At 40.7% G+C, this 20,441-nt stretch overlaps 1 protein-coding gene across 5 annotated transcripts in view; it reads right to left on the bottom strand.

Moving 5' to 3' along the window:
• The window catches only part of rbms1 (RNA binding motif, single stranded interacting protein 1), a 222,984-nt gene that overhangs the window by 44,485 nt on the left and 158,058 nt on the right, over window positions 1–20,441 (bottom strand). For all 5 annotated transcript variants that reach the window (NM_001097163.1, XM_012969910.2, XM_012969911.2 and 2 more), the window contains 1 exon segment: window positions 389–447. In NM_001097163.1, the coding sequence (NP_001090632.1) occupies window positions 389–447 (59 nt within the window).

Here is a 20,441-nt window from a genome sequence, read left to right as displayed (position 1 = left end):
TAGCCCTGCCATATACAGGTATGGGATCCGTTATCTAGAAACCCATTATCCAGAAAGCCTAGAATTACAGGAAGGCCATCTCCCATAGACTCCATTATAAGCAAATAATTCTAATTTTTAATAAGAATAATAAAAGTTTGCTCTAAGCAATGTGTAGGCCTTTCCACCAGCGACTCATATTGTTGATGGTGGAAAGACATTTTGGCGAGATTAGTCGCTTGCATTAGATCTTTTGCTACTGCGGGCAAATAAATCTCTCCATGGGAGATCAGTCACATTTTTACCAAGAAAAAAAAATATCAAGGCTTTCAAAAGGCCAAGTGAGCCATAAACCTCATAGGACTGAAATAAGCTACCCGCTCCCATATGGCAATCATTGCACACTCACCTTTGCATTTGTTTGTTGTCTTATCCAAAATAGCCTTTGTGGAAACGATTTTCCCATACCTAGAAGGGAAATCAGAGAACCATTAGCTTCTTGGCTGCGGAGACATTTTCAGGAATACATTTCAATGGGTACCAGAAACTTTTACTGATTAAATGTGGGAGTCAGTATTGGTTTGGAATATAGTGCCTTACTTTATTTCCTACAGTCTATAATAGATATATTATTATATATTAACAATTTTACTGTTTCTACGGGGCTATTCCAGGATTTGCTACACAAAGCTCTGCAGTTTCAAAACAGCTACATTTTGGAGCTACAACAGCTCAACATAATAGCCTGGCTGCTTAAAAGGGGGCAGTTCACCTGTAAATTAACTTTCAGTAAGGCCAATTCTAAGCAACTTTTCAAGTTATAGTTTTTGAATTACCTTGCCTTTTTCCAACTTTTCCAAATGGGGTCAAAAAACTATTACTCTGTGAAGCAATAATTTTATTGCTATTCTTACTTTTTTACTAATTATTTGTCTATTCGGGCCCTCTTTTGTTTATATACCAGTCTCTTATTCAAACCACTGCCTGGTTGCTAAGGTTATTTAAACCCTAGCAACCAGATAACTGCTGAAATTGCATACTGGGGAGTTTGCTGAACTAACAGTGAAATAATTCTCTTAGAATATCACTCTGTACATCATACTACAAGCAACCAGATAACTGCTGAAATTGCATACTGGGGAGTTTGCTGAACTAACAGTGAAATAATTCTCTTAGAATATCACTCTGTACATCATACTTCAAGTTAACTAAAAGGTGAACAACCCCTTTAAGGAGTGTATTAGGTAGTTGGGTTGCTGCAAACTTCAACAGAGACACAGTATAGCCGCGGCCCGTTCTGAGTGTGTGTAGAAAACTAAAAAAGTCCCATCCCCTGGATATTGGGTGCTAGGGATGGAACTGCTGGGGTACAAACCCAGTTTCTGTATTTCTGCAGAGTAAAATTCTCCTTTCCCCTAGTGGGAGGAGCCCTTATAGCCCCATATACTGTAGAGCCCATAGCCTATAGCCCACATCCTATTATAATAAACATTTATTTATAAAGCGCCAACATACCCCGCAGCGCTGTACAGTAAGTGGGTTTCATACATTGGACATACAGAGTAACATATAAAGCAATCAATAACCGATACAAGAGGTGAAGAGAGCCCTGCCCAAAAGAGCTTACAATCTACAAGGAGAAAGGGTTGAGACACAAGGTGTGGGAATGGGCAAGATCAGAGTTATTATTACGTCCATTTTCTTAAATAGAATATATGGAACAGTCCGGTTCCACAACCTACAGCTACAGGAGTTATGTGGATAAAAACATTGCACATACATGGGCCAATTTAACCTGAAGAAAATAATACAGCGCATTTCTTAAAATGATTATTAGTCACAATAGGTTACCCTTTAAACTGACAATTATTAGTATTATTCATCCTAAAATTAGTTATTAATATTACTTGGATAGCATGCGTCTCTCCAGCCCAAATATATATTGCTCTCATTGCTGGGATGACTTATCATTCTATTCACTATATTATTGCTTCTTTTTTTTTTTTAAATATCTGCCTGGTTGCCAGGGTAATAGGGACCCAAACAGCCAGAACACAGTTCCAATTCCAAACTGGAAAGCGGCAGAACAAGAAATCAAATCATTAAAAGATGACAAAAGAATAATAAAGAGCATTTTCAGTGTGGCTTAGAGTAGCTCTTTCTACACCATAATTAAAGTTAATTTCAAGGTGAGCTGCCCTTTTATGTATGGCAGTTACTGCCTGCCTAAATTAGCCCTCTGTGTGCGTTTCTACATAAATGGGAGTTTGCGTGTTACTTTATCTCTAAGAATAAAGGGCAAACAAACGCGCTGCATAGCTCCCTGCAAACCAACACAAACTACACCTGAGGCGCCTTACAGATTGCTTTTTCTTTTAAAAGATTAACTGAGCTGCTGATGCCTTTTTAGCTTCGTTTCCTCTTACTACTCCCTGCCATGTGATCTGATTGTGAGAAAGCCCCGCCCTGCATTCCGCAGCCGCCGAGCCCTGCCCCCTCTTCCTTCCCACTCTGGATCATACCACTGACAGGAATAGGGTTGCACAGACAGAGAGAGGGCTTTCCAACAGAACAGGGCTGAGCACAGTTTAGGCCGATAAAGAGAGACCACAAATGTTTTGTGCATCCTATAAATACAGTGGCATGAACAGAATTAGTTATATAATAACATATAGTTACATAGGGTTGAAAAAAGACCAGTGTCCATCAAGTTCAACCCATCCAAGTAAACCCAGCACACACAACCCACACCTACCAATCTATACACTCACATACATAAACTATAAATACAACCACTAGTACTAACTGTAGATATTAGTATCACAATAGCCTTGGATATTCTGATTGTTCAGAATCTGCCATTACCACATCACTAGGAAGGGCATTCCCCAACCTCACTGCCCTCACCATGAAAAACCCCCTATGCTGCTTCAAATGGAAGCTCCGTTCCTCTAATCTAAAGGGGTGACCTCTGGTGCGTTGATTGTTTTTATGGGAAAAAAGAACATCCCCATCTGCCTATAATCCCCTCTAATGTACTCGTACAGAGTACATTTAATAAGTAAAGAATCAGCCTGTACTACACAGCCCTTGCACATGATAGAGCAGCCTTAAGGTCCCCCATACACGTTAAGATTCGCTCACTTGGCGAGATCGCTATGGGTGGGCGATATCGGGGAGCATGTAGGCTAATTCGATCGTTTGGCCCTGGGGCCAAACGATTGAATTATATTGGCAGCAATAGGGCAGTCGGTTCGGGTACCGCATCAACGAGCCGATGCGGTCCCTGATCCGACTGAATTTTCTAACCTGGCCGATCGATATCTGGCCAATTTCAGGCCAGATATCGGTCGGGCAGGCCCCTCGTTTCTGCCCCTACACGGGCCGATAAGCTGCCAAATCGGTCCAAGGGACTGATATCGGCAGCTACAACCGGCCCATGTATGGGGGACCTTAAGTCACTTCTTCTCATCTCTTTTGTATAACCCTATTTTAAGGAAACTTCTTAATAAACTTATGAACACAGATTATAGGAAATTCTAAATATTTGGTTACAGAAGGATAATAACAATACTCCTGGAGCCCTACACATAGATAGTGCCACTACTATATGGAAGCAGCTGTAGGTGTAGTTCAGTGATCCCCAACCAGTGGCTCGCGAGCAACACGTTGCTCCCAGTGTCCTTAACTTAGGTGCCCATTTTTAAATCTGTGGCTTGGAGACAAGTTTTGGAAGCACAGAGACACATTTTTACTCCAAGCAGAGCCTTCTGCAGGCCAGCAGACTACATGGGGCTACCCAGCAGCCAATCACAGCCCTTATTTGCCATCCCCAAGGAACTTTTTTGATGCTTGTGTGGCTCACCAACACTTTTTACATCTGAGTGTGTCTCACAAGGGGATCCCTGGTGTAGTTCCATCCAAACAATATGGCAGCCTCCACTCCACACACATACAAATGAAAATATGAAGTCACAGGATTAGTTGTACATTTATAATAGCAATATTTTCTGTATGTTTCCAGCAATTACTCTCTGTTCCCAGGAAGTTTGCAAATTGCTAAACAAACATTCACTGGCAAACTGAAAAGAAATTATAGCCCCATGGGTATTATTGAATAAGCTTTAATAAGCATGGCTTACAAGCAAATATATTAAGGGTTATTTGTGTTCTTTTGTGTAACAAGTAGCTTTAAGCTTATATTATAAACACAACATGCCTATTTAGGTCCCAAACAGAACAGAACGCTAAAGACTTTAAGTTCCTGTACTTTACAGAGAATTTGAGCATGACCTACTATGAAAAGAAGAAGGATTTCAAGTCCCAGAATACATCATATTCCAATGGAACAAAGTTAGGAAGGAGCTGCATGACACTGTGAGCCTAAGGGGGGTGGAAAATGGGTCAGAGACAGACTATTATGGCTTCCACTCAATTTGTGCAATCAGGTATGTCCGTGTAAAAACTACATTTATATTTATTTTTGATAGTTTATATAGTGTTTATGAACCTTTTCACAAAGGCCCAAATGAATGAATTGATGTCAAAAAGGGGAGAATATTACTAATTTATTCAGAATTTATAAGAATTTGAAACACACAGCTCTGGGGTGCAGATATGATTTCTATACATCATGCAAACGAGTCTGTAACAAAGCAAATCAACACATGAAATTGAGAAAAATAAACCCAATAGGTCTGGGAATGACAAGATGCTAAGCGATCCTTATTGATGGACATTTTCCTTAGATCCACAGAGAAAACACTGAAGGAAGACACCCTTGTGACTCTCCTAAGGGCAGTGTCGTTTGGCAACAGCTATTAATAAGGACACATTATCTGTACTCAGCTTTATGGTCCCCACCCAGCAGCACCTCAACTGGACACAGTCCTCATAAAAAAGAGCATTAGCTTCTCTACTGATGGGCCAAGTTATGTTTATAAAGCAGCTGCAGTATCACGTACAAATATAAAAATACAGAATTGCAGGCAATTAAGATATTTAAGATCTAAGGGAAATATTTTATCTCTTTACGTCTCATGGAGGACAAAGAAGGGAGCTACTGAGACACCATGGTTACTGGTGGCCAATGGCAGCTGATGGACAGCACTCAGAAGCCCAGCCAGTATACATACAGTCACTGTGAAATACATATAGTTTTGTTGGGCTTATGTCATAAAAGGAGATTTCATGCCAAAACATTCTCCATAGGTTCATTAACATCCGTGTAAACATGCCACCAAATTAATCTATACCAACCAAGCCAAAATGACCATTTTTTCTTCTAGTAGAGTTCTAGTAATAGAAGAAACCACTAGACTAGTTACAGGGTAACTGCACAGGCACACAACTGCAACAATGTTAGCAAAATGTTAAACAGTACAGTCAATTGCCAAACTACACAGTCCACAGTGAGTCCTTAGTTTTCCAGCAACGAGCGAAAGCATTAGTAACTCAATAAGTGGGTCTCATAGACTTCCAGAGATTCCAGTTACATGAGTCTAGAGCAGTGGTCCCCAACCAGTGGCGCGTGGGCAACATGTTGCTCTCCAACCCCTTGGATGTTGCTCTCAGTGCCCCCAAACCAGGTAGTTATTTTTGAATTCCTGAGTTGGTGGCAAATTTTGGTTGAATGAAAACAAGATTTACTACTAAATAAAGCCCCTGTAAGCTGATAGTGTGCATAGAGGCCCCTAATAGCCAATCCTATGCCTAATAGCCCTTATTTGGCAGCTCTATGAGCTTTTATGGTGCTTGTGTTGCTCTCCAAGTCTTTTAACATTTGACTGTGGCCGAGTAAGAAAGGTTGGGGATCCCTGCCCTAGAGCTACCCAACTACAATAAGCAGCCCCTAAGCCCCCTATGTTAAGCTGTGAGTTAAAGCAACACAAAAGTGTTATTAAGAAGATGCAACTACCATTCACCTTGAGAAAATATTGCATACTTGTTCATGGATCTTATTCCAGTAGAAGTCCACTCTGACATTTTATTGCTCCAATCCTTACCCAGATCTACCATATACATTTGAAACACATGCCCTGTGAATTTTTACTCTCATGACCTAAATTACAAGAACGTTCCCCATAGGAAACAATGAAACCTGTTACTACGGCCCTACTGCCAGAAGATACCACTTCACAAAGGGTCCAACCGTATTGCGCATTTGGAGGTCCTTTCAGCGAAATTAGAAGAACAGCCATGCCAAACTCATGCTGATCACTGCAAGAGAATGTTTTTACATCAGTGTTTTCTCCAGAACAGGAAACCGGCTGACTATTTCATCAGGGGGGATGAGTAATGCAACCAGATTGATGTAAAATCCATTTAAATAAAAAGGGAGGGGTTGAAATTAGACGACAGGCAGAAGAAGCAGGAACATTTTGCTAACACAAAAAAAAAGAAAAAAATGGAGAGAAAATAGTTATGTTTAGTTATACATATATGTATTATAATATATGTGTCTGGGGCACACAGGTACCAATATTAAGCTGGCCATATAGCAGGCAGTGGATGTGACCAAGCTGAAAAGTCCTTTCCCCAATACCCAAAATGAAATGGAACATTATTAAATGACTGTAGCCATACATGGGCACAATGTAGAATAATTGTCTGTTTGGCCTATAGCCTGATAGGGATACATACTGGATATGTTTAATATGGGTTAGTGTATGCCCAACTTTAGAATGGAGTTGAGTTAATCAGTGTACGTCCAACATCTAATTGCCCCAACTAGTTGTAGCAAGGTACAGCACATAGGTATAAATATTACCCCACTTCGACCAATCAGAATTTGGGTCCAAATAGTCTTAAAACAGTTGCCAATGATAGCTGATACCTGACTGGTTGCTATAGGTTCATACCCAGGGTACCATTAGACCGGGTTTATGAATCCATGACACGATGTGCTGACAAAACTGTTCCAGGTACCATGGTGCAATCTGTTTTCTCTACTTTCCATACAAGGCACTGTTTTTTTTTCTGTGCTAAATAATTCAGAAAAAAATGCATCAAACCATAAGAGGATTAGGGAGACAGATTAAATATTTATTGTCATGACAAATGAAGCAATGATGTGGTTGGATGCACAAGAAGCACTCTAAAGTATCATTTATTCTAGCATTTTTATTGCATTTTACTAAATGGTGTATATTTATATTTTATAGCATGCATTGCTGGAGGGAACCTGATCCTAACTACCGATTTACCTGCAATTATCCATACCCTTTCCATCCTTCCCAGTGGATGCTGGGAGTTGCAGTCAGGGTTGCCAGTGCAGAGTATTGATGGTAAATTAGTATTACCGGCCCTGGCCATAGTTGGTGATTTATGGTCAGGTAACCCTGTCTCACAATTTGGGACCCTCAGGGATCCAATACTTGTATCAGGGGTCATAGTAAATAACTCCTATGAAATTCCTAACTATTGGGGGAGGTCTGAGGGGTTCACTGCCCTTCCTGCATAAGGAGTATGTGGAGTGTACATACATCCGGTGCTAAATTCATAGCTGCAACAATCACTGTGCACGACCACGCCCAGCACTAAAGGAAATTGTGAGCTGTGAGTGTGCGCTGGGTGAGGCAATAGTGCAAGCAGCGTTAACACAAGCAGCACTATTTCTCAATGTCCAACTGTACAGTGCTGTGTAATATGCTGGGGCCTCATAAAAAAACTTGTTATTAATAATAATAATGACCCCCTGATGATAAAGGGCTTATAGCTAATCTTCCCCCCCGTGCTTGTGCGGAACGCTAACGCCAGAGTGTGCGAGAGTTCCAGTGAAACCACGAGAGAGAAAGTAGAGATTAATAGAAACACCACCTGTGCTCCCTGGTCATTTGGATAAAGAAACAAAAAGGCATATAGGACAAGGCAAGACATATGTTTTTAAAATAGTCTTTAACTGGAAATGCAGTAACGGAGTCTGGGATGAATCAGAAACCAGATTTGCTTTGTCTGGAAATTCACCTGTTTCAGGCAGTGGATTTGGGCTCGTCACCTCACTGCTCTAAACTTGGCACATATCAAATCATGGCTATTTGCCCTTTAATTATGACTGTACGGGCATTCATGCCGCAGACTGCACTTGTTTCCATGAAGGCATGGATGTAAATGCATTACTAATAAGCCGCCATGCAAGACGAGGCTCTAATATGTGTCTGGCTTTAAAGTGACAACCATTAATAGGTTATTGTGGTTTCTTTGGAGGGAAACTGTGCAACAACATGGCCATCCGCTGCATGAATGTGGCCTGCTGTTGGTCTCAGCATTATGGGTCCCTGCAATGACAGCCACAGATTTGACGTAGAATAAACATACATATTAGGAACTTTCCAGCTGACTGGATGAGGCGGGGGGGAACAATTGTACAACAGGTTAGGCTGAAACAGGGATCTTTCAACTGCTGCTTCTTCAGCAGATGCGGATTTACAACTATATATGAGTATTGTGGAATAACTGTACAACTTTCTTGTATCATTATGGACAGACAATGAGAACAATTAGGGGGGGATGTTTTTGTTACTTATATGCCCTTTGGAAAGACTCTACTGACCACTACCCCAATGCAGGGAAGACAGAGCACTTGGCCCACAGCTACATTCCCCCTGTTGGGATATTATAGATTACAGAAGCAGCCTATGCAAGGTGGAAAGGAGGGCTCTGACCAGCCAGTCAGAGACAAATGGATAAAAATTGTAAGTGAATGACAAATCAGCAGAAGCTAGGGTAAAGCAAAGAGCAAATCATTATCATTTATCTCTACTAGGCAATTACAAAGATAGGGCATAAAATACGGAACTAAAGGCAAAGAGTGCCTTTAAATGAATTTGCAAGCATGTATGACGGGGACCTAACACATACAGCCAACATCTCCCATTGCATCATATTCCTAAATCCATTCATCTTCATACAGATTACTTCTACATACTGTATATCACCTACTAATGACATGAGATAAACACCTTCCCTTTCAACAACTAAAGAAATACATCCTATTAAATAGCTAATTGGGCAGGAAATACAGTTATGAAACATATTATTTATAATGCTGAATGAATTCAAAACAGCAGAGTCTAGTTATGGTTTGGTTACATTTATAGAACTCAGCCATATAATATATGTATTTTTTGGAAAATCAAATAATACCACAATGGACCATTCCAAAACCACATATGGCGGGGGTGCTCAGCAACCTACTGCAAGCCAACCAAATAACCAATCATTCTGTCATACCTAGAGACCCATTCCTCTGTGCTAATGCTGGCCCGTGTTATAATAATAATCTACATTCTAAACTATTGCACACACTCTTTAATTTTGGTATTGGACAACTAAATCAACTTTTCCTAGACAGTATCCTTCAGCTGTCGCCTCCATGTGTTCACCACTAATGGGAATTCTCTTTTTTAAGTGAAACAATCAGTCACTGTGCACTCACTGGTTGTTTGTATTCCATGGGGGGGAGTAGGTGATGGCTGGGAAAGATGCTGTAATAAGGTATTCGTACATATAAAGCCATTTTCTCTTTATTACTCAGAGATGTCTATCAGGCCTGGGTTGAAATACATAAAGGGGTGGGGGTGAAAGAAATTTAGTTGGTGACATTAAGGCAAATTACGTTCATGGAACTTCATGATGTGCTGCATGGCTGTCTCCCATAACACACAGGAATGCAATGCATTCCCAAACTAGTCCCTGGGGTTTTCCAATAAACAGGATGAAGGGTAGGATTCAGTGGCATAACTTGTACCCACTGGTTTTACGGCAAAAAAATAAAAAAGGTAATAGTGTTTTCCCATGAGCAATGCGGCAAAGCATACGTTTGAGAATAGAACAGAAGATACTGAGAACCATTATTTCTCAACTCCAATTGCAAACAATAAATCCTTAATATAAACAGAATACTGAACAGTGTTTAATTGGCACATTACATGCCAAGCAGTCTCTTGCTTGAATTCCTATTTGCAGCTGCTAGCTCAGAGCAGAAAGGCTGAGTTGATGGCTTCCAGGATCTTGCCAACCATTATCATCAATCCCAGCCACTGTCTGGCCAGGACGGGCACCATTCTCTTGGCATTTTACTGGGCACAACATGTATCAAGTGCGAGTCATTTTGTCCAGTTGGCCAGCGAGACAAGACTGAAGATAAAGCTGCAATGGCAGCCATGGGCAAGTAGGGCGTACTGTCTACACAGGTGATTAGCTTCATTTGAGTTGTGATTGCAGCCAATCACATATATGCTCCAAGAGTGATGTTAGATTAGAGGGGTCCATCCGGGAACAGATAAAGATCATGCCTACTTTAAAGTCATATACAGATACGTATAATGGTATGGGACCTGTTATCCTGTTATAATGCTCTAGACCTGGGAGTTTTCAGGATAAGGGGTCTTTTCGTAATTTAGATCTCCATACCTTATGTCTACTAAAAAATAATTTAAACATTAAATAAACCCAATAGGGTTGATTTGCATCCAATAAGGATTAATTCTATCTTAGTTGGGATCAAGTACAGGTACTGTTTTATTATTACAGAGAAAAGGGAATCATTTAACCATGAAATAAACCCAATAGGGCTGTTCTGCCCCAATAAGGGGTAATTATATCTTAGTTGGAATCAAGTACAGGTACTGTTTTATTATTACAGAGAAAAGGGAATCATTTAACCATTAAATAAACCCAATAGGGCTGTTCTGCCCCAATAAGGGGTAATTATATCTTAGTTGGGATCAAGTACATGTACTGTTTTATTATTACATAGAAAAGGGAATCATTTAACCATTAAATAAACCCAATAGGGCTGTTCTGCCCCCAATAAGGGGTAATTATATCTTAGTTGGGATCAAGTACAGGTACTGTTTTATTATTACAGAGAAAAGGGAATCATTTAACCATTAAATAAACCCAATAGGGCTGTTCTGCCCCCAATAAGGGGTAATTATATCTTAGTTGGGATCAAGTACAGGTACTGTTTTATTATTACAGAAAAAAAGCAAACCATTCTTAAAAATCTGAATAATTTGATTAAAATAGAGTCTATGGGAGATGACCTTCCAGTAAACTGGAACTTTCTGGATAACGTGTTTCCGGATAAGCGATCCCATACCTGTATTGGGCACAGTTTCTCTCCACATAAAACAGCAAGGAAACAGCACACCAGTGGAAATATTTTCATAAAAAAATGACTTCAACAGTTTTACTTGCGGGTCCAATATTTACGTATTTACGTTCAACTGATCAAGAATCTCCTTAGTGAGTGAGGGCCTTACATATTTTTAAAATGTGTTGAATGAAACACCCATAACTTGTTTGGGGTTATACAGGAGTATACACGTGGGGCCTCCCCGTCGAAGGCTTACAGTCGCTGCTGATGCTGAAGGCTTTTGTCAGCCAAACATAAACAAGAGAGAATAGGTCTATTCAAGCCTTAAGTGTGTATTTATCCAGCCATCAGTGTGCGTGTGTGCATTTAACAAACGGAAAGGTCTCAGCACCACAAACGTTTGAAGAAAGAGGCGAGAGCTTAACAAAGGGCCCGGCGCTCCTGGAATTGTCCAACAAGCTGTACATTGGCAGGTCTATGGGGCAGCCGCTGAATGGAAAGTCTGAGTGGCTATTCAGGTATGGATCCCATTGAAATAAAACATTTGGGAAATGAATTGGAATGGCAACGTGTGGCGATGAATGTAGGTGAAGCTGCTGGCGCCCCGGAATGCTAAGGAGTCCTGGTATACGGCTTCCAGGTGCAACAACACGACCTTCTGGAGCGCAGATTGTGGGATTAAATACAATAAAGGGTGTATGTTTATCAGTATATATACGAGGCAATTTGTAGAAGTGACAGAACAGATGTTTTGAGGGGCAAATGGGTATAAGGTGTTTTAATTGCATTTCCTATGTGACTTTCATTAAAGGGGACCTGTTAGCCACACATAAAAAGCTGTAGAATAAAAGTCCTTTCAAAATTATTTCTTTTTTTAATTAAATCACCCATACCTGTTATAAATGTACTTCAAAATCTGAGCTGTCTATCATATATTGCCTGCCCTGCCTCTATGCCTGCGGCATAGAGGTGGGGCAGGCAATATATGATTGTCAGCTCAGATTTTTAATTACAATTACTTTAAGGGCTCTGGCACACGGGGAGATTAGTCGCCCGCGACAAATCTCCCTGTTCGCGGGCAACTAATCTCCCCGAACTGCCATCCCACCAGCGAAAATGTAAGTCGCCGGTGGGATGGCACACGCTGCGCAGGCGATTTTGGCAAATCGCTGAAGTTGCCTCGCGAGGCCACCGGCGACTTACATTTTCGCCGGTGGGATGGCAACTGATCGCAACTCGGGGAGATTAGTCGCCCGCGAACAGGGAGATTTGTTGCGGGCGACTAATCTCCCCGTGTGCCAGAGCCCTAAAGGAGAAGGAAAGGTAAAAACTCAGTAAGCTTTATCAGAAAGGTCTATGTAGGTCTACATATCTGTCAAAAGATTTGCTGTGTCTGTTTTCCTCTGCCAGAGACACGCAGCTCTCTCCTCTCCCCCCTCCCTCAAGAATGCTAAGAACTCACCCCCTTAGGAATGTGAGCGAATCAGCAGGAAGCTTCCTCATAGTGTTACTAACTGAGCATGTACACGGGGCTTGGTCTTGGTGCAGGAGCGAGGCATTATGGGAACTTTCTTTTCAGAGCTCAGCATTTTTTTTTTCCTATGAGGCTTCTGATCATCTGAGAATTATGAGGAGACTTAAGGGCACTATTAAGAGAACTGAAGGTATGCCTGCAGCTTGAGATTAACTCTTTATTAGCCTTTCCTTCTCCTTTAACTTTCCATTCAGCACTTCCTTGATATCACCTAGATGGCAAATGCATAAGATTTTGGGGTGAAACAAAGCTTGCCTTAATAACAGTGCCCAAAAAATTGTTCCTGCTCACTTGCTGTTGATTGTAAATTTGAAGACTGAAGGAAAAAGAAATTAAATAAAGTATATAGTATAAGTTTATTTTTCTCTACTAACATGATAAAAAAGGATCTGGAATTATTTCTTAGTGTGACAGGTCCCCTTTAAAGTTATACCTACTGTTCTAATTCATAATGTTTTTGCCCACACACCAATATGCCCATGCCATGCCCAGGGTATACAGGTATAGGACCCATTATCCAGAATGCTCGGCACCAAGCGTATTCCGGATAAGGGGTCTTTCAGTAATATGGAGTCTACAAAAAAAAAAATCAATAAAACATGAATTAAACCCAATAGGATTATTTTGCATACAGAAAGGATTATTTATATCTTAGTTGGGATCAAATACAAAGCACTATTTTATTTTTACAGAGAAAAAGGAAATCAATTTTAAAAATCTGAATTATTTGATTAAAATGGAGTCTATAGGAGACAGGCTTTCCGTAATTCTGAGCTTTCTGGATATCGGGTTTCCGGATAATGGATCCCATACCTGTACCAGGAACCCAAACTGGCTAAGCTACTTTTAAACAGGCCGTACCCCTTGTTCTACAGGAAACTTGGCACAGCCGGACAATATGGAGAGCCCACAGCAAACTGGGACTGATGAAGTTACACAGAATTATAAGCACAGAGGTAAGAGGAGAGGCGTAGTTGTATGGCGGTTAAAGTAAAATGACGAGGTCACTAAGTGGACATCGTTAGTTAAAAAGAAACATTGCGGCACTTATATTTCATGCAAACCAGACCATGTAATCATATGCAATCAGATCTCATTTTGGCTTTTTTATATCATCACATTACTCTATAATCAGGAAAAATTTGATCAGCCTTTGTTAGGTGCTTGACTTCCCTTACAGCCGAATTTAGTCTCCTCTGTGAATCACCTACTGCCAAACGGGATTTGTAGCATTTAAACTGTGCTTTTTTTTTTTCTTTCTTTTATTAAAGGGGAGGTAAACCCAAAAATAAAAGAAAATGTAATTCTAAGCAGTTTTCTGAATATTTTAGGGTGTTTTTTATAAATGTAAGTGCGATAAAAAGCAGCTTTCCTTTTGCCCCTTTCTGTTGCCAGGTTCCGACTCAGAACCAGAGAACAGAAAGGGACAGATAATTTCAATAACGTTTACCTTTACCAAGAACGGAAAAAAACACTGAATCGTTTTAATAAATGTATACTGGAAAGTTGCTTAGAATGTTAATTTTCTGTCGTAAGTCTAAATTTTATTCTTTGGGTTTGTATTTCCTTTAATTCTATTGGGAAAAAATTGCATTGTAATAGGACAAAAATAGTGACCTGCATTATGAATTAGTGATGGGGCTGTCTCAACCAATCAGTACCTGTACTTGATCCCAACTAAGATATAATTACCCCTTATTGGGGGCAGAACAGCTCTATTGGGTTTATTTAATGGTTAAATGATTCCCTTTTCTCTGTAATAATAAAACAGTACCTGTACTTGATCCCAACTAAGATATAATTACCCCTTATTGGGGGCAGAACAGCTCTATTGGGTTTATTTAATGGTTAAATGATTCCCTTTTCTCTGTAATAATAAAACAGTACCTGTACTTGATCCCAACTAAGATATAATTACCCCTTATTGGGGGCAGAACAATGCTATTGGGTTTATTTACTGTTTAAATTATTTTTAAGTAGACTTAATTAAGGTATGGTGATACAAATTATGGAACAATCCCTTATCTGGAAAACCAAGCTCTTGAACATTCTGGACAGGTCCTATACCTTTGTGTGTGTGTGTGTGTGTGTGTGTATATATTATATTATATATATTATTTGGAAGTTCTCCATATGTTCTAAAGAATAACAGAAAGTATTTGTGTGGGTGGCTGGGTAAGTTGGGGGGGTTGGAAGCTTTTCTGGTAAGGAAATCAATACATTCCACTTTAAAGGATGCTGTGAAGCTCCCTGCTGTAAACCAACTGCACAGACTCATAAATAAAATATGAAGCTAAGAAACAGCCAGAGAATAAGGAGTCAGAGAGTCTGAATCTCATCGATAACAAAGTAGTGAGGTCGGAGGACCCGGCACAAAAACTCGCTGTTCTTTTGGTATAATTAGAAAATGTCACCTAATATCAAAGGGGGAATTTAGGGACTCGCTGGCTCTTTCCAGCTTCCTCGGTTCAACACAGGAGAGATGACAGGAGCTTTAATGCCTTAAAGCACCTTAGTTACCGGCATGTAGGGCAGCGGCAACCGGGTTCTAAACCAAAGTTTGTTTTTGAAAATCATCTCCCCATTCAACATAATCCAGACTGATAGCTGAATTTTTTGTGATTTAAACAAAAGGCATAAAGTATGTTCTACACAAGAGATATTTATTTTATTGCAATCATGTTGAACAAGAGGGTATACTGGCCCTTAAAGTGATATAAACACATCTGAATAACTAATAGGATTGTGTCAATACTACTAGTAAGGTAGGGTCACAGGATTATTTTTAAAAATTTAAACCAAGCCCACAATTCAGTGGTATTTACAGATCCAACATGGTTAAACTTACCAGAGCATGAGGTGCTGGTTCCTTAAGTCATTCTGGGCTGGAAGAAGGGCAATCTTAGTATAGGCTATAATACTAATATAAAAAATACTCCAACCCATTTCCTGTGGATAGATAGATCAAACCCTTTTGACGTATAAAGGGACAATTACCCAACAGGAGGAAAATGGGAGATAATAAGGAAGGCTGTGGCCTAACAGGAAAGGAACAATAAAGTATTATGAGCAGTAAGGTAGATTAACACTTTTAAAAAACCTGAATGGTACAAAGTGTTGTTTCATACAGGGCTTGCATTTTACCTTTACATCCCCTTTAACTGGGTATTCCCTTCATTGGGACAACTCTTGTGACTAAATGGAACCAACAGGTCAGGTGCATTATTTTCCATGGCTGACCAACAGCAATGGGAGGGGGTGACATCATTTTCCTTACAGTCCCCAAATATAGATGGAACCATATAAGCTTTGGCACAGGGACATGTTGGGAGACTGTGGATAACATACTTCCATTCTTCCTGTCAATTTACAGCTTGAATGAGGCTATAAGTAGAAACACGTTAGTGTCCCTTTAATGTGTTGAGGTTGCTGCTTCGTTATGTGCTATAATGTTGTAATTTTTTTTAAACGAAATAGATGATATTCCCACCACATTTGTCTCTGTGCATTTATGCTCCCCTCCACACCCATACAATTAGCTGCGATGCCTGTATTATTCAATTACATAGGCAATAACCATAATGTGACCAACAGTCCTCTGAGTGTCAGCTGAGACTTGGGCTCGTGATTAGAGTGAATCAGCCACAATAAAACCACAAACTGATCTCAGTTATATGATCTGGCTCATATAATGGCAGCATTAAACCACAATATTTTGCTCCTATACCCCACTGTATTTGTCTGATGGCTATAGTGAAAGGTAAACTTGTATTTTATACTTAACTGACTGAATGTAGGGCTCCATTCTTCTATAGCACAAACCAAGAAAAGGGAGATCTTTGTATAGGCTTCAGCATAAAAGTAATAAATACTCCAACCTATTTCCTCTGGTAAGACCAGGGATCCCCACCCTTTTAATGCATAACTCACACTGGACCGAGCACAATGGTTTCTTAAAGTGATATCAACACTTTTCTAGTCGCACTACCAGATTAGGCGATTGCTGAGCGGAAATGCTGATTGCCACATCCAGGTGATTACCAGCAAAATCAACGTGGAGCAAACCAGGGAGATTAGTAGCATGCCCATGTAGCTATTAATGGCCTGGGTGGCAAAGTTCTGTTAACTATATCATTACCCTAAAATAGTAAAGTCAAATTTGCTTTCTTTACAATGTGGACCCAAGTGCAGCTAGAGGAACATGACTTTACTTCCTTAAGGTACAATCTACAACACCTTATGACTTCTGTAACAGGAATGCAGTCAGCATCATTATCCATCAATATAATATATTATGCATGAAGAGAAAGTAATAACCATAAAAATTCCTCCCCTAAGTCTCATTGGCTGCCTGCGCACTGGGCGCTAAAGGTTCGGCCTGAGACTGGAGAGGCAGACGTAGGAGCGGAGAGGGAGAGCTTTTTGCTTATAAAACACAGAAATCCAATAACTGGGCAAGATTTTTGCAGCATTATGAAGATTCAGTGTTCCATTCGAGAACAGAACAATGGTCTGCAGGGGTAATTATACTTCTAATTGTATTACTTTCAACCAGCTGCTGTCCTAGTTGTAATCCAATTAAATGTCTATCTTGTACCCACTGCAGTGATAAAGCAACATGTAAAGGACAGAAGCAGGAAAGATGGAACCAAATAAAATCACTAATGGGCACAGAAAGAAAAATATCCACCGCAGAGCCTGGCCAATGCATCTGTGACTGCAGAAAGATGATAGACAGATCATAGATAATAAAGAGAGAGGCAGACGGACAGGAAGGACAGGCAGATCCACTTGTTTGGTGACCCTGTGCAGGGCCTGATTTGGTAACCTACATGCAGGGCCAATCAAGGCTGATCCAATCATTGGCCCTGAGATCAATCGGATCATACCCCGGGGCCCGGCAAACAAGAACTGCAAAACTGTCTGAATCTGCCCAATTTTCAGATAGCTATTGGTCAGGCAGGCCCATTGGTGGGCCTCATACATGGGCCAATAACCTACCAACTCAGTCTGGTACCCATTGTAATTTTAAAGGAAAAACTAATTCACTGGGGACTACTAGCACTTGGATCCTTCTACAAAGTGTTGTGCCGCCATATTACTTGCAAATGTATAGTATACTATTTTACCTGCGCTTCTATAGAAAGCGCTCAAGGGGTGCCTAACATATTGCTACCCCTAAGTACAACACCTACCAAGGCTGGGACCGGTATTACAAATGTAGTTGCCAGTATATATAATATATATATAATAATTAATAATAACCCTGAGTTTAGCCCCAGCCCTCCCCAATCGTCCCAGAAGGCGCTGCACATAGGACACCCGCGACTTTATGGCCTCACCCTTTTCTATCATCACCCCGCCCCTATGATGTCACAAACCGTTCCTTTTGTCGCCACCCCTACTGCAGGCCAGTAAGTTAATTTTAAAAAGTTGGCAACCATACACCAAAGAGAATTAGCCTTTCCTTACCCTGTTTGCAACTGGAATTGTTTTTCTTTCCAGCACAGACGTACCCTGTTAGTGGCAGCAGGCTCAAAAGTGCCCCTAAGTGGAGGAGGTGACTCTCACTCCTACATAGCCAACCAGAATCAGCTTTATTTTGTAGCTAAATACGGACAATAAAAGAGGTTTATCCCATGTCTGGGCGCACCCCCTGAGGTAATAGGCTCTGTTCCTTACTATTTCTTTTAGCATGCAACAATGCCACATAATATAGCGTTCTCTCAAAGCTGGGACATGTAGAAAGGAGGCTGTTATACGGGCTATTACATGGCAGCAGTCCCAGATAGAGGAAAGTGCAGCTATCGAATTGCACCGGGGTTGAGCAAGTGAAGCTAAGAAGGGGAAAGTACACGTTGAAGATGAACCTTCTTGGAAAGAAGAATGAATCTGTCACCTACTCATGTTAGTGGGTTAAGGAAAAATGATAGGTTTTATTTACTAAGGCAACTGTCTGATCACGCATCAGAGCTTTCTGTGCAGAACAGAGCCTATAAGTCTGTGTTCTGTAATATTTAGGTGCAAGGAGAGCCAATGCATTTATATGAGTCTTACCGACCTCAGACTTACAGGGGAAAATCTACAATTTAGTCACACATTTAAAAGGCTGACCTCTTCTGCTCTCTGTAACCTATGCCCCGCCCCTACTGGGAGCAGGAAGTAACTTCTTCAGGCTGATTTAGAACAGAGTTCTATAAATCTGCTGATAAATCTCTTCCATGGAATACTCTGCACAGTTCTGGAATGCCAAGTTCAGCTCCAGCTGCATTATATATTCTAATCTGCCAGGCAAATAATATTTTCCACGTCCCCCTCAAAGTAAGTTATATGGATATAAACAGCAACTGACCAAGTTCTATTTAGTGCTAACTGCCGACTGGTTGCTATGGGTTACAGAACTGATGCAAACAGGGTTTCTGTATAACTGTGCGGCATAAAGCAGTTACAGGAAGCAAAATTCCCAGAATCCACATATGCAGTTTCTAGGAATAATTCTGTGAGCTGGTTTAGCAACAGCTGGAAAGCTTCAGTTTGGCTTCCCCTTGGAATTAGGGTGATTGCGGAAGCTTCTTAGTTCATTGTTAAAGCATCCGTCCTTAATACAGGACTTTATGAACATGCGGCGAGATAAGCGGCGATACTAGGCTTATACTTGGGCTTTAATGGGATGATAAATAAAAAAGAAATTGTGGGAGAGGTGGCGATGGATACAAAAGACTACAATGCACAGGTCACAACGGGCTTTTATTCAGCTGTGTAAACAGCACATGAAAAGGGCAGCTCTGCACATGTACCAAGTTCAACAAACACTGTGGCTGTTCCCATCAGTTGGGAGGTCATATCGCCAAGGGCTCTGCTTTCATACACTCTTCCTTAGTCCTTTGGCAGCCCAAACCTAGGTGGGGGGGGGGGGGGTTCTGGGTTGACAGCAAACAGATGAAGAACCTGGGTCATCAATAGATACAATGATCTTTAACCTGCTGCTCTTCCTATAGGCCCAGGGAGCTCGGAGTAGTAGATCATTAAACAGCTGGAGGGTAAGAGTCTATAAGTTCCTTCTCTGGTTTATAAGACAGTATCAATATTGTCTTTGTGTGTCCTTTAATATAACAGTGACCCCCCCCATCAAGTGGCAAGATGTTGCTTACTGCCCCCTTTGATGCTGCTCCCAGTGGCCTCAGAGTAGGTGCCATTTTTATATCTTAGACTTGGAGAACCAATTGCACTCCGAGCAGAGCCTCCTGCAGGCTAGCAACCCTGAAGGCAATGTGCAAGAGGGCACACTGCACCGTCACCTTGTACAACACAGTAAAGGCAGACTACAAGGCAAAGAGTAAAAAATCTAACATAAAAATAAAGTTTAGATGAGTCAGTTTCATTTTACTTAAAAGACTGAAGCATCTAACCAGTGGCTATCAAGACTTCTTCTCTTTAGGCCTCTTCTTGGAGGTCTAACCTTTATCAGGGCCCAGTTAACGCAAAAGCTTACAAATATAGAAAAATGCTGGTTTATCAGAAATTCAGTCACAGTTTCAAGAATGCCAAAGACTGCAAATATGTGTTTGCACTAATTCTTACCATAAGCGACATTCAGGGTAGACGTTAAGGTGTATCTAGGAGAGCAAATAAGCATTTTGCTCTAGGTCACCTTGCTGCTACCCCAGCGCACCTCAAGAGGCCAGTTCTTAAGTATGGCAACCGCTGATCTAAGCAGAGCATCTTAGGGATTTCCAAAATGGTACTGGGGTTGTAATAGTCACAACTAAACAAAATGGCCCCAATTTTGAGCTACAGTTAGTCCATTGAATAAGTAGAAGCCTCACT

The sequence above is a fragment of the Xenopus tropicalis genome, chromosome 9 (assembly GCF_000004195.4).
Source record: "Xenopus tropicalis strain Nigerian chromosome 9, UCB_Xtro_10.0, whole genome shotgun sequence".
Lineage (NCBI taxonomy): Eukaryota > Metazoa > Chordata > Amphibia > Anura > Pipidae > Xenopus > Xenopus tropicalis.
The sequence above is the reverse complement of the archived record's forward strand: the minus strand, read 5'-3'. Positions and strand labels throughout refer to the sequence as shown.